At 39.1% G+C, this 23,656-nt stretch overlaps 1 protein-coding gene across 1 annotated transcript in view; it reads right to left on the bottom strand.

The window, feature by feature from the left end:
- LOC133992635 (partitioning defective 3 homolog B-like) overlaps positions 1-23,656 on the bottom strand; it is a gene marked incomplete at its 3' end in the record, with an annotated part of 152,272 nt that overhangs the window by 31,805 nt on the left and 96,811 nt on the right. Inside the window, 6 exon segments of the mRNA XM_062431320.1 lie at positions 674-789; positions 1,345-1,447; positions 6,041-6,191; positions 9,986-10,144; positions 10,745-10,936; positions 23,430-23,558. Of these exon segments, the coding sequence (XP_062287304.1) occupies positions 674-789; positions 1,345-1,447; positions 6,041-6,191; positions 9,986-10,144; positions 10,745-10,936; positions 23,430-23,558 (850 nt within the window).

Below are 23,656 nucleotides of genomic sequence, written 5' to 3'. Positions count from 1 at the left end.
CTATGCTATTCAAATAGTCCTCTGCTCTTTTGTCTCATTTTCTCTCTCTCACACATACACAACGAGAGCTGGCAGAGGAGCCGGCTTGAAGAGGAGGACTGAGGGAAGTGACATTTGAAACAATAAGCTATTGTTGCGCTGCTGCATCCACTGTCATGTTACACAAATGTATGCAGGAGCACATAACACATATTTCTAAAGTTGACTTTTTAGCAGTAGCTGAAATGTCATCTTCAACTTCAGCAATCAGAGAACAACAGGTGAACAAAGCCGGAGTGAAAAGTGGGATTACAGGGGTCGCAGAGGTTGTCTTTCTGAATTTTGTTTGCATACATAAAAGAGCACCATGAGTTAGAAAAATAGAAAAATAAATGATAGTTGTGAGAGAAAGAGCAGACACATTTGAGTATATGTAGGTGCTAAGATGTGTGTGTGTGTGTGTGTGTGTGTGTGTGTGTGTGTGTGTGTGTGTGTGTGTGTGTGTGTGTGTGTGTGTGTGTGTGTGTGTGTGTTCGCTCAATATGCAGTACAGTATCGGTGCCAGTCCGCATGTGCTTCATGGGAACATGCCATCGGTGCCACAGCCATGCATCAGCAGGAATATTTAAATTGCTGTGAGGATAAGATGCATGCAGCCACCATGCTGAGTAGATAAACAGAAAAATCTCCCCACCAGTGTGCTGTGGATTCGTACCCAGGTCCATGCTCTTTGAGGCTTTAACATGCTGGAACTGCCGCTGGTTCTGGTTCTGGGTTGGAGACTGGGGCTGAGCTGGGCCAGAGGTTTCCCTGAAACAAATTATGATACAAAATAGCAACAAACACATTTTCTTTTGGGCGAAAACTTAAAAAGTAAAGCATTCAGATTAATTATTGTGGTATCTTTCTGCACATTTGGTTTTCAGTTTGTGATATCTGTTAAATCTCTTACTTTTGCTTGCTTTTCAAAAAAATACTAATGTTAATTTTACTTTCTTTTGTGCTCATTTGTTTTGTGTGAAGATATACTTCATGCAGGTAACATGCAAATTAAATTGAAACTGGCTTCCTGTAAAATCAGAGCCAGTGTTGCACTTTGAGAAACTACAAACACTATGAGTAAAAACATACTAAATCATTCTGAAACATATATAACTTTTCAAAAAAACAATTATATTTAGACTTTTCCACCACTAGCAATAACATTCAGGTTTTAACACACAGATTTCACAATGGAGAAAGTATGCTAAAACATTTATGTCATCTTAATTCATTAATTACAGCAGTTGTATTAACAGGTTTTTTGTTAAAGTAAAACTAAATTAACGATTATGATGGGATGTGTGCAAAAACAGACAAGCACACCTTTCCTGTATGTAGTATTGTGTAGAGCTTCTTAATTCTGTTTCATGTCCACACAGCTCCCCCTCCTCTTCCTCGTCCATGTGAGAATAACTCCCATTGGTTACTGAAAAGCCAAAAAACAACCAGTCTGCATTGAGTACATGAGATGCAGTCAATCACAAATTGTTTAGCCACAGAAGTAATCACGGTTAGAATGAAGACCTGGTCAATAAGTGTTCAGAGGTACAGTCGTTCTGATCAGTCTAAAACAAGAGGCTAGCACTGTTACACACAAATCAACAAAGGGTGCTGGTGAGCTTGACAGGGTCATGTAAGAAAACTGACACTAGACACTTCTGACGTTCGACTCTATATGTTTGGAAACCACCACACAATTCTGAACAGAGGGTTAAATCCAAACTTAGAAATAAAAATAGAGAAAGAAAGACAGAAAGATAAAAGTTGGATGATGAAAAATACAAGAGTTGCTGCTCCACATCTGCAAAAGTTGCTGCAGATGTATCATCATGATACGGCTGTGTCTGCTTGATAAACGAGTTTGTGTCAACTTGAGGCGTGCACGCAATTTTCTTAAAGTCATCACTTCTCAAGAGTGCTTAGCTGCCACACAACACATGGCGGGATTATTGCACGATATTCACTGTGTGTCGTTTATGTGCTTGCATGTGCACATGTCTGACTGCACGTACAGACAGTGTAGCTAGAGAGGACAATGGCAGCGTCTGAAGATATCACATCCTCTCATCTCAATCCCCTCCCTCTCTTTCTCTCTGTCTCCCTCTCTCTACACTAATCACCTGCTTTATTTTTCTTCTGCTCCCATTCTTGCAATCTGATATTTTGGCTGTCATTTATCTCTCCTTTCAGATCTCCTATAAATCATTTTATCTCCCACTCAGTTTTCAGCCTCTCTCTTTTTTTATTTTTCTAAACTTCCTCCCTCCTCCTCACTGCCAGCACCTTAATCAGCTGAACTGTCAAAAACACATTCTTCTTTCACCTTCTTTCTCTCTCTTTCTCTCTCTCTTACACACAAATCTGTTCTCACTGACTCCCACTCTTTGAAGTGAAAAAAGGCATTTGTTGTGGGAATGATAGATCAATAGCAGTTTGCTCCAATCGCAGATATATGAATCCTCTTCTTTTGCACTCTACTTTTTTTTTTCTCTTTCCGTCTGTATTTGGCTACAACTTGTCTGTCTAATCATCTCTGTATCTCTTACTCCCAATCTCCTCCATCCTTCCTCCACCACCCTTTCCTGTCTTAGGGGAAACCACTGTATCAATAATCTTACACATAAATCATATGGTGTACGGAAAAAAATCCCCTTCATGCGTTTAGAAATACATTTTAAAAGGGAGGGCATGTATCATTAAAAGACGATTATTTATAAAGTTTATTTTGCCAGAACAGTAATTTTATATAAATATTAAAACATGAGAGAATGATGACATGACAGTGATGTACACGTTTATAGAGGCTCCAAACAGATTATCTGCCCCTGCACATTGTAATTGTGATTTCAGACAACACCGGATCCTCCACTTTCCTCAATGCAACTCAATAGTATCTTTCATTAATGTGCCTTTAGACTGTGCAGCAACAATGACCATGTGAGTTTATTGCCTGTCACATCGTGCAACCTGCCTGTGATAAAAGTGTCAAACTGTACAATATCAATATGAGGCATGTCAGATTAAAAAGTAAATGAAATCAGAAGCACGTCATCAGTTCTCGCCATCCATCAGCATCACTCTGATGTTTTAAAAATGCAGAAAAGTCACTACAGTTATTGCTTGTTTCATCTCTGTTGTTTTGGTTGTTGTGAGCCATGGATGTGTTAAAGAGAACGAAGGTGTTTTCTCTGTGAATTTAATTCACAAAACCATAATTATGAAGTGCCATGCTAGCCAGTGTTTTCTGTATCATTTCAGGTTGTACTGTGATTGCTTTGTTTGTAGATGTGGATCGTAGCAGGAGTCATATAAAGTCAACTTTAGTCTCAGATAGGCCATGGTGGCACCGTGTAAAAGCGCCTTTAGGAAACACCTGCTTTGTAAACCCCCATGTCTTTCAAAGTCCATACCTTTAGTTTATAGCACAGGTTTTTAATGTTGTAAATTATTATTCATCAAACCCAAACAGGAATAACCCTGCTGACATCATGAAGGTTATTTTCACAAAGCTGACAAAGGTCCTCCAGAGGACATTATACAGCTGTTTTTACAGGCTAAAATGTATTCATAATGACAGGTATTCATGTGTCAAATCTGTAAAGTTCCCTTTACAGGAAATACAAAGCCTGGTGGGTCGTTAAAATACAAAATAATATATATATATATATATATGTATATATATATATATATATATATATATATATATATTTTAATATTCTTTGATTACAAAAATGGGGAAGGTTGCATGATATTTCAAGCTAGGCTGAAACTGTATTTTATTTTAGTTCAGATTAACTCTCCAGAGAGTGAAAGGAAATCAAAGAGACAAAGTGCATAGAAAAGGAAAGCAAGAAAGAGAAAGGTAGAAGATAGAAATGCAGCAATGGATATGAGGTAAAGAGAAAGATCTATATATGAAAAAGCAACATGTCTGCATAAATACATATGTAGGGACTCATTAAACTCAATTTATTCTTCTGCAGATGCTAACATCAGTGCAAGAAAAATCTTCATTTTAATTTGCACTTCAATGCCACATAAGATTCAGCATCTGAAATAGTTCATTAGGAGAGTGAAATAGCGTCAAGCACACACACATATACACACACTAACAATATTCCATCCACATAGGCAACAATACACTGAGCCTGAAAAATGTGTGCACATACACACACACACACGGACAACACAGGAGTGTGCATGTAAACGACACCACAGCTGAGGTGAATTTGAACAGCAAAGTGTGTTCAAGGTCAGAGCTGTTTACCAGATGCAGTGTAAACACACAAAAAACAACACGGTTTGATAACGGCCAACCATCCCTGAACACACACACACACACACACACACACACACACACACACACACACACACACACACACACACACACACACACACACACACACACACACACACACACACACACACACACACACACACACACACACACACACACACACAAATACAGCAGCCATCAACTCAGTTCTAAACAAGCAGAGATATCATCCAAAAGCAAACATGCAAAAACAGGCACACACACACACACACTCTCTCACACACACACACACACACACACACACACACACACACACACACACACACACACACACACACACACACACACACACACACACACACACACACACACACACACACACACACACACACACACACACTAATGATAACACAAGCACGTACACATAAACAGTCAGGTAAGCAAGTTCACACTCTCTCACACACACAGCGATATGAAGCACATAGCACTAAAATAACTCTTTATAACAGGCTGAACCCGGCAATAACAAACAAATGCCAGAACCTTGAGAAACATAAGAGGAAAAATGAAAAGTATGGAGAGAGAGAGAGAGAGAGAGAGAGAGAGAGAGACAGAGAGAGAGAGAGAGAGAGAGAGAGAGAGAGAGAGAGAGAGAGAGAGAGAGAGAGAGAGAGAGAGCTATGATGTGAAAAGAAAGGAAAAATAGGGCCAACATAGTCTCTAATTAAGGTTGTGTATGACAATATCTGTTTTGTTTGTGTTTATTTTTAGTTTGTTTAATCTTGGAGACATAGTTTATTTTTTCATCATTATTAAACTTATGTAGCATTTTACTGAACTTGCAAATGATGCCGCCCATGATGCCGCCCACTTTTGATGCTCCATCATGGGCAAAAAATAAAACAGAAAAGCAAAATAAATCAGGAGCTGATCGGGGTCGGAATTAACCGGAACACTGTTCCAGGAGGCAACATGAGAACTAAACAGTGTTGGAAATGGTTTTATTGAAGAGAAATGTCTGAGTTCCCAGTGTGTGTGTGTGTGTGTGTGTGTGTGTGTGTGTGTGTGTGTGTGTGTGTGTGTGTGTGTGTGTGTGTGTGTGTGTGTGTGTGTGTGTGTGTCAGGGTTCCCCTAACAAATTGTGGCCGTTTCTGCCACTAACTCACATGCAAAAAGGGCTGAAAGTAGAGGTAAAAAGCATTTGTGAATATATCTTTGTTAAGTGCAAACAGTCAAAATGATGTAATCAGCATTTGTATGTTTGGTTGGCTCAAAATAAATGCTTAAAAATGGTTGATTTAACTGTGAATTTGATCTTTTTTCCCATAATAAAGAAAATAATGTACAGTGTGGATTATCACTGTTATATCTCAACCTTATAAAATACGAGAGGCTGTACTTTATACAATATTATTATAATAATAGTCAAAAACATTCACTGTGTTGGTTTGAACATATCATTTCCCTACAGTACTGTTCTCAGTTAGCTTTTCAATTTAGGCTACAGTGTTTGTTTTTTTTAACTTTGTTCGATGAATATAAACATGTTTTCAGAACCTGATTAAATGTAAAAAGATATGCCAAACTTCTCAGTGCATGAGAGTTTATTCTTATCTTTAAAAAAAAGCTTACATTCAATACCTTTGTCATATGAAATACAGTTTCAAATGAGCTACATTTCTCGATGTCCTAATTTAGATCTGCAAGCAAACATTGACTGTTGACTGAAAGAACTCCACTCACCATTAGATGCATAGAGACTGTTGTTCACCATGGGATGAATTGGGCCATTGGTGTGACTGACCAATCCTGTCAGGCTGTTCACTGGGCTCATCGGTCCAGGCAGGCTAGAGGAGCTGTCGAATGAGCGATTGGGTGACACCCCATGTTGTTCCTGCAAATGAAAAACACCTTTAAAACACAATTCAGAGACAGACAGACAGTCAAGTTTCCGTTCCATCGCAATTTGCAGTTTTCAGATTAAATTTTGTCTCAGGCATGTAAAGATGTATGTGGGGCAGTTTTCAAAAGCTACCCAATCAGAACAGTAGGCTCAATGGAAGGATAAAGGATCTGTTTTAAAGAGACAGGCTAAAACGGCCTGTTTAAGACAGAGGCTGAACTGAGGATCTGACTAAAGAGCCAGTGTGCGATAAATGAGGAGTTACTTTTTTTTTTTAACTATATGTCATCATGATCAAGATATTCTGGGAGAGTTAAAAAGAATACCCAGAATAAAAATATAGACCTCAAAATGTGCATAAGTCTCCTTTGAGCAAACAAAAGGGTAATATTATTCAACGCTAACTAAAATGATGAAATCAACTCTAAAAAAGCCCTGAAATAAATCATAAAAACATAATACATAATTAAATAAGGTACAAACTGAAGCATTTTATACACATGCTTGGTACAAGGACTGCATCTAAATGGAGTGATGACGAGAAGAGTCAATTAGGGCTTCATGGTTGTCTATTCAAACACAATTAGATGTCAAGGGGATTGAATAAAAAAGAGACTATTGAGGATCAAGGTGAAAAACCCTGTTTCCCATGACCAGTAGGGATTCAACTGTCTTCAACACTGCTACACTTCTATGTGTCTGTGGGGGGGGGGGGGGGGGGGGCAACAACAGTCATACTGACACTAATCCTCAGGAGGGTTGGTCCTTTAACAATCAAACAAAGCAGGGATTTCAGTCTTTCATGTGTGTCTTTTTATGTGTATTATTTCTTAAGGAATTTCATTTACATGTATTTGTCATTTGTATGTGTAGGTAAAAAATATGCAAACCCTAACCCATTAACATGTGTGCATACTGCATGTATGCAAATCAGGCTGTGTGGTTTAGTGTATTTGTGTGTTTTTCTATATATCTGTCTCTCTGTTCTGCAAAAGTGCTCCACTCAAAACAGCAAAAAACACATACCAAGAGTGTCTGTAATAAATCTTCCTAGTCATCTTCCTCTTACTAGTATTTGAAGGGGAAGGGGGGGTCCCTTCCCCTTCAAATACTGGCCCTTGCCCCTCTCACAGCATCTCCCTGAATCCCACCCAGGAAACACCACTCTTCACCAGGTTCTCCTCCCCTTCCTGGCTCCCTCCCAGCACACATCCCATTAGCTGGTGTCACAGTGTAATCAGTTTACTCTCTAAAAACAAATGGTTCTCCATCTCCAGACAGTACAAAGTGGTCGTTGAGGTATAGAAATGCTGTTAAGTCAAACATTTCTGTTTTACAATAACCTGAATCTGTTTGACTTATTTTACGCTTGAACCCAAAAGCATGACATGCTAAATAAGGTAAGAAGTGGTTCCTCCATGAAAGGTTTTGATCAACTGCAAGCATGCTTTTGGTAAAGGTTTAATATTTCAGGTGTATTAGTAAGAAAAGTTACTGGGTGCTACAATGTCCATATCCAGAAATCCTAACCCTATGATACAACAGAGCAGAATACTCCCTCTAAGTTTAAGTTTAAGGTTTTGTTGTTATTTAAGGCAACAGCCTCAGATCATTGCCATGGAGCTTGTATAGAGCCATTGTTATTTAGCATGATGATGCTTGAATAGATACCGAGTGAGAAGAACAGCTGGATAAACTGAGAGATTAGGGAGAGTTGGCTGGAGATGAATACAGTAAGAACTGAGTGAGAGAAAGAGTAAAAGGGCACAGACAAGGCAAAAAAAACATCAGACGGGATAAAAAATAGAACGGTCCACTTCTGTAATGTTAAAAGCATCAATACTGAAGCCTAAAAAGGCTTTTAAGGTATAGTGTCTTATCTATCTGCCTTTATCTTCCTCTCTTTGTATTCTTTCTTTTCCACTCTTAAGATGAAGAGGAAAACGTGGACGCAACTCTTTGATGTTGCTAACAGCTTCCACCATCAAGCTATTGACAGGGGATGCCCAAAGCCCAGCGAGCCCAAGCACACAGCTGCATGTATGCATATACTCAGTTGCAAGTTAATTATGAAAATAAACCTTACCTCTGAGCTGTATTAAAATAGTTATGGAAAGGTTTGTTTTTCATACACCTTTGTTGTCATTTGGGAGTCTATAGTGTGAATTGCAGGTGTTTCTAGTATTTTCTAGACCTCATTTATATCAATGTGTCCGAACCTTAGTCCTCTGTATGTTTTCTCTTTGCATTCATCTATTTATTTGTCTGTGTGCTTGTTATTTTTGTGTGTAAGCATATCATGCAGGGTGTATATGTAGCTTTTTTTTCTCTACCAGCAGGCCATGGCAAAAAGCCATTTACACTCGAGCCAACGACCAAGCTTTGTGTGTACGAGGGATTGTACAAACATTCTGCAGCGCCATGTAAAAGGCATCAGCTGAAAAGCAGCCGAGATGAAAAGCATCTTTTTTTTTAACTCATAAAGAAAAGAGATACAGCTGAGTGAAGATCGCACACAAAACAAGTGCACTGACACAAACACACAAAAAAATCTGAAGTGCAAATGCTCTTTTGCTGCCGCCGCCGGTAAGAGCAGAGAAGAGAGCAGGGAGACTAGTGTCAAGTATGCGAAGAATGGGTGGAAGGGCTAAAAAGTCAGCATGTGTAGAAAGAGGCAGAGTCAATAGACTGCAGGGGGGGGGGGGGGGACTTTAGTCACTGAGAGCCAGGAGAGGGGATGGGAGATACACAGTGAAGATTAAAAGAGCATATATGTTTATTTTCTTCTTATCAAGTGACAGAGGCATGTTCACTTTCTCATAGCGGGTGTCCCAATCCAGATTATGGCTTTCTAATAATGATACAAATAATTATAAAGTAATAAGAATTTACTCAATTCAGAATGTGTTTCATATTTATTGATCTATTAAAACACACATGCTCCTTATGTCCAATAGCAATAGGCTTTGTGTGCATACATTTACACACATTCAGACAAGGGAGAATGAATTATAGTGAATATGAAAGCCTAAAATAGACATCCCTCCCCCAATAGTCCACTCAGTCCACAAATTTAGAGATATGTTTGAGGACACAACACATTGTGTCAGACATTTTTTTCCACAAAAAAATGTCAACTACCCTGTTAAAAATACTTAAAATGATTATTTCTTCTCCCCAACTGAATCGTGAATATATGAATATGCAGATATTGTTCTATTTTAAAGTTTGACAGTTAGATGCAAGATGTCTACTGCTTCACTGAAAAGTCCATTCTTAGTGCATGTGCTGTGGAGGCATTAAGTTCCATTAAGGCCCTCAACTGGCTCCAAACATAGTTTCTGATGTCACAAATCATGCTCATATGTGCACGCCTTAACTTCAGATTTTCAGTGAGCACAGAGAAACGTTCCCCCATTCACCAGATGAATGTGAAAACAACCTTCTAGTGTCAAACATACATTATTCTGCACAGTGAAGCTCAAACATCCAGGCCAAGGAAAAGAATACAAGAAAAACACAATATTGACTTTAAAGTAAACACACTGGTCATTCTCTGTGAATTTTTGTCTTGGAAAACTATCTGCTGTTGAGAAAGTATTTTCCACCGTGCTTTGTTTGTTGCCCTTTTTCACCTCAGACTCATGAAATGATGCTCTTAATGTGTTGGTTACTTTGTGTATATGTGTGTGTGTGTGTGTGTGTGTGTGTGTGTGTGTGTGTGTGTGTGTGTGTGTGTGTGTGTGTGTGTGTGTGTGTGTGTGTGTGTGTGCATGTGTGTGTACCTTCAAAACCCTCAGGACAACAAGCTGGATTGTCCCTCTTACGTTTCCCTCATGTGACATCGAGTGGCGCAGTGTCTCCATGGCCACATGGTTGGAGCGTCCTAGCAGCGACTCTCCGTTAACTGCTACCAGCTGGTCATTGATACACAGACGGCCATCCTATAAGACACACACACACACACACACACACACACACACACACACACACACACACACACACACACACACACACACACACACACACACACACACACACACACACACACACACACACACACACACACACGCTTCATTAAAACATTGTGTGCACTGTATTGGATTTCAGACATATAGGAGTTTTTATAGGACCACTGTTAGCGCAAATGTCAAGCAACCTTATTTGCATGTTTGTAGTTGTGTGTATGTGTCCTTAATTGATAGCTTGATGTTGAATGTTGCTACAAACGTCAAAATGCTTCATTCATTTTACCTTGTGGGATGTGTTTTGATGCAGCTTTCTTTTAATAGGTGGCAACTTTTTCGTGATGTTCATGAAGGGGCTCATTATGGAGCAACTAATAGAGCTACTGAGCTACGCACACACACACACTCTTGTATCCTTCAATGAAAATCAGACATCATCAAGTCAGAGCACTCACTGTCAAATGAAGCCTTTATTTACATGGGATAAAGTAGTTATCTATTGACAGCTTTTAGAACTTTGCACTGTTTATCGGTGTATTATTGCTTATTTGTGTATATGTGAGAGTATTATGTCACCTTGTATGCAGCACCTCCATGTATAATGGATTTGATGAAGATTCCCAGATCTTCTCCTGTTTCCCTGGACTTGTTTCCTTTGAGGCTGATGCCCAACCCCGCCGAGCCGGTGTCATTTAGGGGCACCTCAAACATGAGCTGCTCCTTCCCATTCTCCGAAATAAAGCCTGGCCCACGGGACACCTCTTCCTTCTGAGAGTGCGAGTAATGGAGGCAGAAGAGACGACAAATGAAGAAGAGAGAGGAGTGGAAATAGGGTGCGGGTGAGGAAACAGAGGTCAGCATATTGAATTTGAATTGTCTTCAAAAGCTAAACTAAAAGCTTTTCCATTTGAGAGAAACCATCACATGGAGCTTTTCAGCTAAATTCTCTATGAGTGAAAAATTGTTGCCACAGTCTATTTTCGAAGAAAAGAAGAAGAAAAAAAAGAAAGAATAGAAGGAAAACGAAAAAAGCCATTTGGACTGTCTGCTTTCATATACCTGTCTTTCTTCATCTCTCAGCTAGGCAACATCAATAAAATGACCTGTGCATTTTCAAGAGGTAATTGGAGAATGTGTCAAACACAGAGAACCAGAGAGAGGAAAATAGTAGGAGTGAAGTGAGTATAGAGAGGAAAGCATGTAAACCAGAAAAGAAAGAAGACGCAACAAGAGACTGCTCAGACAGAAATGACTATCATAATCCAAGAATGATGGTGAAAAACACTATATTATCAACAAAGAGGTATGGCAGCGGCGACTGCATCTGAGAGACAGTTTACAGGAAAAACATTGGAAACAAAGGAAGCGAGTGGATCCCACCAGATAAAAGTGTGTTAGAAGCTAGTGATTGCTCAGCGGGAGAGGTAACGCTGTTGGACTACATATGGATTGTACTTTTTGAAATATAATGCAAGTAAACGTTCAAAAAAACTTTTACGTTCCCCTACACTAAACACCCTTAGATGAACTGTTATTTCTGAAAGCATTGTTTATTAGAGAGAAGAAACTTTTCTGTGGATCAGAAAAGAAAATAATTGATAAGTCGTGAGCACACTGAAAGCATGAAAACCATAAAAGGAGCTTTGCAGGAGAAATTGTGTTATCTTATCTAATAAACATGCCTGATGTAAACAATGATGCATCATAGTTAAGAATTACAGACAGAAAGTAGACAATTAGTCACAAAGCGAACACTGTTAGGAGAACATTTATGAACATCCAATACAAACTTATTTAGTCATATAAAGTCTGTGCATATCAACCACACTGAGGTTCACATAATAGACATTTCGGGAATATGTTTGTTCACTTTTTTTTTTTTTTTGCCAAGAGTTACAGTTAGACCACTTTCATGTCTGCGCGCTAAATATGAAGCTAAAGCTGGCAGCCTGTTGGCGTAGCTTAGCATAAAGACTGGAAAGATGAGGAAAATAGCTACACTATAGCCTCGCTCTTGCTGAAGGTAATAAAATCTGCCTACCAGGTGCCCAAAGCTTACAGTACTTATTAACATGGTATATCTGGGTTAACTTTGCAGGTGCTGGTAAGCAGAATTTGTGAGCAGAATGAGGCTATCTGTTTGCCCCTGCTTGCAGTATTTGTACTAAGGCTAAGCTAACTGTCTGATAAATATAGATATTAAAGTGATATTGATCTTTTAGCCTCAAAGCAAGTGAATTTCCCCCCAAAAAATAACTATTCCTTTGAGGCTTTGTTAATGTATGGTGTGGTGTGGGAGGTCCTGATTTTAAAAGGGGTTCAAATACGCACTGGATGTCAAATCGTGCGGCAAATTTGTCTGATGTGACCCTAACATGACTGGACACAAAGTCTCCAAAATAAACAATTGATACTGGGAATCATATCTGAAGTGTTTCCAAATAAAAGTTTTTAGATGGGGACAAAGGCAAGATCAAAGATGACCTGTGTGTGTGTAGCATGTATGACAGAGTCTGTGGATGCATTTACATCAAAGTTTAAATGTACATTAGAGTGTGTGTGTGTGTGTGTGTGTGTGTGTGTGTGTGTGTGTGTGTGTGTGTGTGTGTGTGTGTGTGTGTGTGTGTGTGTGTGTGTGTGTGTGTGTGTGTGTGTGTGTGTGTGTGTCAGAAATTATAAAATGAGAAATCAAAAATATGAATGATCATATGTGCTCATGGTAGAAAATCTGTCAAGCTTTAGCCTACATTTGTACGTATGCAGTCTTAGTCTGTTTGAGCTATGCATGTGTGTATGTGTGTGTGTGGTTGTGTGTGTGTGTGTGTGTGTGTGTGTGTGTGTGTGTGTGTGTGTGTGTGTGTGTGTGTGTGTGTGTGTGTGTGTGTGTGTGTGTGTGTGTGTGTGTGTGTTTGCGTGGGTCAGCAGTGTCAGGTTTAGACAGTGTTTGTCTGTAGGGATTGTAGGTTTAACAACGTTAAGCCGACACAAAGTCCTCTACTCTGCAGAAAACTGTTTTCCCTGCTGCAAAATTCCCCCCATCAGACCGACTGTCCAGACACGATAGGAAGCCCCACGACCTTGGAAAGAACTTCAAAACACCCCGAAGAGAAATGTTAGCTACTTTCTGCGTATAATATGTTGAACATTTATTAGACTATAATATTGTGTTTTTCAGTTTTTTCTGCCATCGCTTCATGATTATTTCATCTGATTTTAACTTCTTGTCTTTGTTAATTTAGGATTTCTTTTTTTGCACTCAACATGGGTCAGAACCAACGCCAGAATGAATTTAGAGCACAGAACGGATGTTTTCATACTGTAGTAAAGTTTACACCAGCAGTTCTCAGCTTGAGGGTCAGGACCACCCACGGGTCATGGGATGTTTGATAGAATCTGGCAAAAATATGCAAATATATGTAAAGTTGTTTATCTGGGTGATGAATTCAATTTCCTTGTAAAACAATGAATAAGCAGAGCCTCCAGGCTTCCTCCAATAATTTGCCAGACAAACAACCATGAGGAAAGAAAAACAAAATCATCATTTGGTGTCAAAACTAACACTTCTCTGGGTTTTTACATCCAAGTGCTTAGAGGAAGAACCAGCTTCCATTTTGTGGCTGAACTCAGAAAAAACAAACAAAATTAAACAAGGCATCTCTTTATCATTAACTGAAATTGCTTTAAAACACACACACGCACACACTCAAGTGGACATGAGCACAAACAAATTGTGGGCGCACACTGCAATTTCATGGAACATTATTATTTCAGCCTCATTGCTATGATAGGTGGTGATATCTGTGTGTAATACTAAAATAATAAACAGTGGTGTGTGTCCAAATGTGTGTATTTTTCCATTTACTGCTATAAAAAAAAAAAAAAAAGGTTTATATATTTGCTTCATGAACTCTATCAAATCCATCCAGTTATGGAAAAAGCTGTTTGCATAGATGAACCTCCTCATGCTGGTCGTTTAACATTTAAATGGGTTGCCTCAATGATGGATCAACAGGAGGACGTGCTATTAACAGGACAGCTCAGTGTCTGTCAGTGTGTGTGTGTGTGTGTGTGTGTGTGTGTGTGTGTGTGTGTGTGTGTGTGTGTGTGTGTGTGTGTGTGTGTGAATGTGAATGTGTGTTGTTTTATTAAACTGCACCACAGAAATGTGTGTGAGAGAAATATGGAGACACTATGTTAAAATGAGCAAATACACACATACACACATGCAGACATAAAGAAAAAAATGTCCTTTACTCACTCCTAAAGGCCAGATGTACTGTGAGTCAGAGAAAGCAATATGGATTAAAAAACAGATAAAACGAGGAAGGAAATAAGAAGAATGATGATCATAATTGTATTTGTATAAGTAATATTAGTGGTGCACTTACTGATGTAAACTGTTATTTATGTATTTGTGTGTGAGTGCACGTGTGTGGGGACACCTGCCTTCAGCAACATGTATTTTGATTGAGAGGCTTGAAGATGCCCCTCAACCAACTCATGCTGAGAAAGTGTGTGTGCGTGTATGCACATGTGTGTGTGTGCAAAGTGCTGCCGAAATGACTGCCCAAGGATCCATTTTACAAGGCCAAACAACAGTCGCTGCTGTGTTTAAATGCGGCAGGAGGTGTGATAGCACACATACGCACAAACACACACACAAATGCCTGAGGTAAGTACTGCAGGGACAAAACTGCTTTTGACTTTTGAAATAACTGTCCCATCACTGGCCCCTGTTGTTCAATCCCCCACACCTCCTTACCCCACTATCCCCTAATGGTTAGTGTAAAGGCTTTAGTGGGAAAACCACAAACCACAATATTGGTGTGACTAAATTGCATTTACAACCCTACAGAAAAAGAAAGAAAGAAACAAGGACACACACATAGAGGGAAAGAAAGACAGAGGTGCAGACCACAGTGGTTTTTGAGGTTGACATAAATGTCTGTGGCCAAGCGCACTACGGTTGACCAGAGCTCGTATTTAGGGGATGGGAGCTACATATATTTCCTATATAATGGATAAACAGTCTGTGAGGAAACTGGATGGACAAATACCAATATGATATATTACAGTGATTTGTATTATAACAAGTACAGCTCTAATACCATCAGGATAATTTCCCTTGGAGCTGCATATCAGAGGTCAACACATGCAGGGTGGGCAGGCCTGCAGGTCCTGTGAAACCCACAGCAGATGATGGCAGCGCAGGGTTCGTTTTCCGAGGCTACAAGCGGTCATGGGCGGTCACGTTGTAATATGGGGTCATGGTGCGGGCTGGGCAACCTTCTGTTCAAGTGCTGAAGCTCACCGCATGCACACAGAACTGCTTCTTGGCAAGTTTCTAAACCATATCTGTTGTCTTCTTCACACTGAAGGGAATATTTTACAAAAGATATTTGTCATAATGTGATTGGAACTGGTGACTAAGTTTTTGATGTGAGAGCAGTGGAAGAAAAGTTTTCTGGGCAAATGGTTGCACTCAAAAAGGAGACAAAGTGAGAAAGTACAGTCTCAACAAAGACAGGCTTGTCCAGATTTCTACTGATCATAAAAATATATAGTTTCATATGTAATACCGAAAGAGGAAGGACATTTGTACCGCTGTCTAACAAACCTTTTTTTTTGTGTTTTCTAAGAACATCATCTTGCTATGACAGTGTTTTGAAATCACATCTGACATGTATGAGCGTATGTGTGTGTGTGTGTGTGTGTGTGTGTGTGTGTGTGTGTGTGTGTGTGTGTGTGTGTGTGAAACTCATGTGCTGAGGGCTTTACGACGCAGCAGCGACTTTAGATGATAGGATGATGAAGGAGCTGATAAACCTTCAATAAACAGAGAGAGACACAAGACGAGATGGAGAGCCAGAGAGAGACGAAGAAGAGAGACATTAGACCCTTCTCAGCTCCTCTCCACTGGGATGATGGCAGCTCCTGCAGAGACACCAAGCTGCCAGGGAGTTTGTGTCTGTGTGTGTGTGTGTGTGTGTGTGTGTGCGTGTGTGTGTGTGTGTGTGTGTGTGTATGTGTGTGTGTGTGTGTGTGTGTGTGTGTGTGTGTGTGTGTGTGTGTGCATACACAGGTCTCTGAGGGTGTAACAGATGGGAGATCTACTGTAGTGATTGTGTGAGGTCACATTGGTGACGATATCAGCGAGATGTAACGCACACACACACATACGCACATACCCACCCACTAGAAACAGACAATGTACGGAAGCACTCACACACTGACACACTCCCTCTCTCTTTCTCTCTCTCTCACACACACACACACACCCACAGCGGCTGCAGCGGTGATGGATGAGGGATAATCAGAATGAAGAAACTGTTCAATAAAGTTGTTTTGTTTTAAATGTTCTCTGTCACCAGCTGCCAACTGTTTACTGATTTAATATGTCAGTGTGCGTGTGTGTGAGGAGCATCTGGCACTAAGAAGAATGCATCCTGTTGTGGAAAAGAGAAAGAAAGAAAGAAAACAGGAAAAGGACAGACAGACAGCTCATCACATACTGGATGGCAAAAGCAGAGCAAAAATAGCCCAAGAGTACCACACAAATTTCTAATCAATCTGTTTTCATGAATAGTCAAAGCCTGTATGTGGATGGTTTATATACAAATCTTTGTTAGTGATTGTTTTCTGCTTGTTTTTGTATTTAAGGTGAGGTCTATGATGGTGAATATAATGACAAAAATCCCACTATGTTCTATATATTCCAGATTTTGCTGATCCATAAGTCAGGTTTTCTTACTTAAATCAAACATTTACCTTTTTACTAAAATTATTCCCAAAAAAAAAAAAAAGACGAAAGTATACAGATGATTTTTATATTACATGGTCTTTATAAGCTGGATTTATTTGACAGTGGTGTTGTGATTCTTACCAGAACATATTTCCAATATTAACCTAGGTTTCTTTTTTTGGGTCCTGGCAAAAAAAAAAAAAAAAAAAAACTTTAAACAGCTCCTTCTTCTCCTTGTGCTTAATCATATGACAGAGCTTATCTTTCTTATGTCTTAAAATAATTACAGGTGGTTAAAGGAAAATAAACAAGGGCACCCATCAGTGATATGCAAGAATAATTCAAATTCATGGAAGAACAAGAGAACGGGAGGGAGAGTGAGAACAAGAAGTGTGAAAGGTCTAGAAGCAGAAAAGAGCATCATTGTTTCAAACATTAATTTCAAGGCACTAGCCAACTCAGCAGGCGTATGCTTGTTCTCGTGTGAAGAAAATTACTTTAAAAATACATTTTTATGTTGTATGTATGAGTGACTACAGACAGCTAACACAGCAGGTGGATGTATATGTGTTATATTATGAATAGGATTGTATGTCAAAGAATAAGCGACTCGCTGTGTGTGTGCGTGTGCGTGTATAGAGGTGGTGTAATGTCTTTGTTCTACAGTGAGCACAGACATTAGCAGACAACACCAGATGGTGGGCTAAAATGAGACAACGGAAGAGGGGGAGGAGAAGAAAGACAAGATCCTTCCATCATTTCATCACCATCCTTCTTCTGTTTCCTCTCCGTAAACACAAACAGGCTGGCATAAACCTTCACTAACTATAAAAAACTAAACAGAAATGGTATCCATATAATGGTTTAAAGTCTGCTAGAACATGATATGAAATACATGTTGAAGCTGTACGTCACTTTTTTTTGTATAAAATGACAATGTTGTGTTAAACATGCAAAAAAAAAACCTTATGACCAATCAGGTGTGTTCCTTGGTACTCACCTACCTGAGTACTTTTAACTATAAGATGATAATAATAATGATAAGAAACGGATGTCATTGCAGTCTTTAGCAAAGATTGGGATTGCCTTAAGGACTTTGACAAGGCTTTTTTGACATTTACTTATCATCTTCCTAAACAAAAAAAGGCAAATGTCCTATTCTAAAACTGAGACACTTTACTGAGTATAAGTGGGGTTTGATTTAAAAGTAAGACTCTGTTTTTGAGAGTTGGGTTTAGTTGTTTTACACACATGAAAACATTCAGTCCAGCAGATGATTTAAATCAAAAACAAGCAAATGATCAACTGTATTCGTCCACAGGCGGTTTGCAGCTGACTGTGATACAGTTGTGATGATGATCATCAGTTGTACTCAGTTGGAAAATTGGGGGGGATTTCCTCTTTCTGCTGAAAATGATAGATCATTTTGGGATCCTGTTTACAAGTGAGAATGAGAGTAACCTTGCTCTAAAATTTGAAACTGTCCAGTGAGACTTTCACAGCAGAAATGTCTGAAAAGTTGAGCGGAGGTTTGTGTGAATGCTGTTTCTGTGAAATAGACAATCTGGATAAACGTGCCAGCTAGTGAGGTGTGATCATACTACCGGGCGTATGCTTGGTTTCGAAGTGTGAAAATACGAACATGGTGTGAAATTATTTGCTTGTATGCACTCATTTTGAACAGACTTTATTTGCACTGTAAACCAAAAAAAGGTGTGTAAAATTATTACAAGGCAATCCAGACTTGGCAGTGTGGCTGCTTATGTGTTTAGTGAACCTCCACCACAGTGACACACTTAAAATAACATACACTTAAATATTAGAGGTGAACGTTTATTGTGGATCAATATCTAAGGTTCTTGGCAATATTGCCTTCCAGAATGACCCATAGTAGAATGACTTTGTCCTTAACCAAGCGTAGATAATGGGTTAACGGCAGTCTCTCAGAACCTAGTACCTTGAGTGCAGGAGCCCTCCAGGGTTGTGTCAGTTCACCTGTCTGTTTCACCTTGTATGCTAATGAGTGTAGAAGTTATAACCCATCAAATTCTCAGCTTTGCCATTCTAGCTTTAATGAGAAAGGACAATGGCCTATCTGACTACTATTCACAGATACAAAGGTTTGTGAAATGGTGTGAGGACAAGAACCTTGTCCTGAATGTTAATAAGACAGAGGAGACGGTGTTGCAGGCAGTTTTAGAGAGCTTTATCAGATACGGCATCACAGCTTGATTTCTCTGTGCAGCTAAAGTCTGAACTGGTCCGACTGATGCAGACTGCATGGAAGATTATAGGGGTAAAACAGCATATGTCCCTACGGTTTACTTTTGAACAGACAACCCTAAGGCAATCCAATGCTCTTCACACTGAGTAACAGCTACTGCCCTCTGCTAGGAAGTTTAGAGTCCAGTAGCACACTAAATAGATTTCAAAGTTCCAGTGTCAATAAATCTTTTAAATAGAGGCATGTAAGACCAGGATTGACACTTGATGATCTTTTATGTAAAGGGCTTTTCTCTGTTCTTTATTGATGTGATTATTTTCTCTGCAAATGTGCCTTAAGAACCTTGGTATGTTATTTATTAACACCTATGTATGTCTTCTGTGTGTGAAATGAGGTCGTCTGAGGGACAATAAAGTTCATCATGAATTTTGATATTATGTTTTTTGTTTGAGGAAGTGATACAGGTGGAGGGGAAATATCTGGAAGAGACATTACTGCTGTTAGGTCACTGCCAGATTTCTTGAAAACATGTACTGTATGCAGGTGGGTGTGTCTGTGGATCAGACACTGGACAAAAGCCAACACAACCCTCAACAGATTAAATTGACCTCCCTTAAACTCTGTCCTAATAACTGTCCTCCTCAGCACTTACAGTATTGTACACCCGTTTTGTTAATATTCTCCAGTATTTTTTCTTTAATGGTGTTCTTTTTAATGAACTGTATTTAAGAATTGGGTTTACTAGATTATTTACTATGCTTCAAGAGTTGGAGAAAGACAACCAACGAGGTAGAAGAGTATTCGGGAAAGGAGGGAAATTAGGAACAAAAAGTTCATCAGGCGTTTCATTGTTCAATAAAAATGTTTTAAACGTCCAAATATCAACTGTGCCAACACTAGTCACAGCTAACCCTCAACAGCTGGTAAAGGAGGACTTCCTCTGTCCTGAAATCCCCCCTCCCACACATACACACACATACTTATTGCACTACACTACGACAAGTGTAAAACTTCAATTAAAAAGTGTTTTCACAGCTTCACTGTGCATAGCTGCAATTGTACTTGTTCTAGAAAGCTGTTGTGACTGCTGAACAACATCAGCTGTTAATTAGACAGAGGTGAACTCTACTGGGGCCTACTGTCTGTCAGGAAGACAGGATGAGAGCAAGAGAGAGTCACTCGGAGACAGAAAGAGAGAAACTGACACAAAGAAAGACTGTTGATATAAATATTGTAAATAGAAAATGTGTGAAATGATTATCTCTTTCACTCATACGCCAAACTCACTCAAGATAACAATTTTAAACAAAAGTGAATTTTAACAGTGGTGTGAATGAGTTGGTAAAATAATTAATTTCACGTCTACTTCTCAAAACCACCAAAGGGTGAATTACTTTCTGTGTTCTGTCTTGCCCACATCTTACTCAGTCTTTACATCAACATGCTCAGAATACACACACACACACACACACACACACACACACACACACACACACACACACACACACACACACGCACACACGCACACACGCACACACACACACACACACACACACACACACACACACACACACACACACACACACACACAATCTACCTAGATTGATATATTCAAGCTGAGCTCAACTCGCCTATGAGAAACTGCAGCTCACCCATGTAATTAATCAGTTCTCACACTAAATTGTAATGCAGAGTCAATCCATCAATTTTTCAAACTTGTTCTTTTATTCAGGGTCATGGGGCTGGAGCCTCATCAGTCTGCCTTTTTGTCCAATACATCTCATCATCACATCAGGTCCATTTCATCAAGATGAAATTTGCATTCTCATTAATTTATTTTCAGCATCAACCGCAGAAACTCTAACTCTCACATTAGAAGAGTGTGCTGATATATCTCCAACACCTCCTTGTAAGCACCATCAAATTTGCTTTTTTAATTTCTCCTTGTTTTGTTTTTGACACAGATGAAAGAAAAACCTCGTGAAAAATTTAAGAAAGGAGAAAAAGAGAAACGAGGACAACAAATGACTGCATAATGGTACTGAAATAAACTTCACCGTCCATCAAAATAAATCATTATTTTATATTTTATATAACAAAATGTGAGAACTCAGTCTTTGAATTTGGTATAAGCATGCATACCTACACACACACACACACACACACACATATATATATATATATATGTGTGTGTGTGTGTAGGTATGCATGCTTATACCTTATATATATATATATATATATACACACAAACACACCAGTAGTGTCCTTGAGCCATCCGCTGGCTTTTTGTTGCCCCCCAAAGACAACAATACTTTACCTATGGGAGATATTTTGCTGTATTGTAGATTATATGCAGAAGGACACTATACTGGCATTTGATATTAATAATACTAGACCAATGGGAGATCCGCTTCCCCTTTCCTGACCCAGTGCATGATATTTTTGTCCAGCTACCATGTGAATGCCCACTGCCTCAAAATCAAACTGGTGAGATAAAGTTATGGAATGACGCAATTTACAAAAATGCAACTTAAAAGAGTCACACATGTAAATTGAATGATACTGTTCCTCCCTAGTTTACAGCAACGGTCCATTTGGAAGCTGTAAAACATCATGATTCCTTTTAACTGAATTTAAAGATCTGGTGTTTTATATAAGTATGTTTTTATTTGGCTAATTATTTGTTGTAGGACTTTTTAAATCCATTTTTTCTTTAAATACTGTAACTGTATTGCTGCTATGTTGGCCAGGTCTACCTTGTAAAAGAGATATATGATATATATGGGACTAACCTGGTTAAATAAAGGCTAAATTAAAAAGTTAAAAAATCCTCCAAGAAAATGGGTACCAACTAAGCCTTTGAGCATAGTTTTCTGTGTGACAGTGCGGTGGTATAGAAATATCAGTTGAACTTTTGATTGAACACTTGTAATAGGAGGAAGAGTGGAGGTATTCAGCACCACTTACAACACTCAAAAAAGGCCTCCATGGTCATCACACAAAGAAAACTGCCATCAAGATCAGACGTATGCGCGCAGGTAGAAAACTCTGAACTGGATATAACTCTCACAAATGATCTAAAATGTTAACACGTGTACACACTCCGACACATCGCTCCCTTTCCTGTCTGCAGAAACAGAATTTCCTACGGGGTCTCAAGGTCACCTGCACATGTGTGCGTGTGGAACTTCCTGGCAGCCGTTGAGGAAACATCAATCGACAGGAGCGGAAAGACACAGAACGAAAGAAAAGATACACTAAAGGCAACATAAAAGGTGAATACAGTATAGCAACAGATGGAAAAAATGAACCGAAGACAAAAAGTGCTGGTTGGAGAGGAGACAAAAGCAAATTGACCTAAATAGAAATCAGTGGTCTTATAATATTCTGAGAAAGTACAGTAAGACTCCTCGTTATTCTTTTTGTGTCAGCGTGAATGCATGTGTGAGGAAAAACAACTTGACACTTCAAAGTTGTGGGGGAAAAAAGTGAGAGTCATCATTACCAAAACAGCAACTATGATTGTGAAGATAGTGATGAAACAGACTATTATGTGATGGGACCTGAGTCAAAAGGATGGGGAAAGAGGTACACATTTATTGCTCAATGAAAGTGAAAGCAGATAGAAAAGAAGAAAATATTACGATAAAGAAAACCAGTTATTGTGTTACTGAAGACAGAAAATAGCTGAGTTGAGTTGAAAGATTGTTAACTACAGTTGGAAAAGAACTATCATTAACATCAGTAGATGCACACTAGTTGATCATCAAGACTCAAATTGAAGGGGAAAAAAAGCATGGAAAAATAATAGAAGAATGAATTGAAGAGGTTTATTCATCAAAACAGTGTTGAAATTCAGCATGAAACAACATTGCAAGGAAATAATGGCACAAAAAATTACCTATATCAATAAAAAGCTTTACAATGGGCTCACACTATATTACATGATTACTTGGCAAGTTCAAAAGGAGAACATTATCATTATGAACAGGGAATCGTATCATCTTTCAGATTTATTCAGAAAAGTCCTTATTGACATTGGGGGTTAATGTTTATAAAAAAAAGAAGCCTTCCTATAGGCTTCTGAGCTGTGCATCATCCAGGCAAGCCTGTTGATCGGACCAAAAATTGCAAAGTTAGAGGGAGTTGAAGTTTGAATATAAAAAGTGATGTCTTGCTGACTGCCTTTTTAGATAATTGGTTAAGAAAACACTATCCTAATAACTGCAGCTTAACCAGAAAATATTGTTTGATTGGCTGAGGGTGTAGAATAAAGCATTGTGATTGGTTCTTACCATTTCTCTGGGTAGGAACATGTCTTCCTGCCGTAGGACCACGAGACACACACTCTCTCCCTGCCGCGTGCTGCGTAGCAAACACACCAATTCCTCTTGGCCCACTCCTGTGATATCAACACTGTTTACCTGCGCACACACAAAGCCCAAAACACCACCGTCGTCAGTATAACCATCTTCTGTTCCTAATGTTTCAAAGCCTCATGATGCAGTGTTAGAGTTAAGAT

Source organism: Scomber scombrus, chromosome 13 (genome assembly GCF_963691925.1).
Source record: "Scomber scombrus chromosome 13, fScoSco1.1, whole genome shotgun sequence".
Classification (NCBI taxonomy): domain Eukaryota; kingdom Metazoa; phylum Chordata; class Actinopteri; order Scombriformes; family Scombridae; genus Scomber; species Scomber scombrus.
This window is presented reverse-complemented; position numbering and strand designations above follow the sequence as displayed.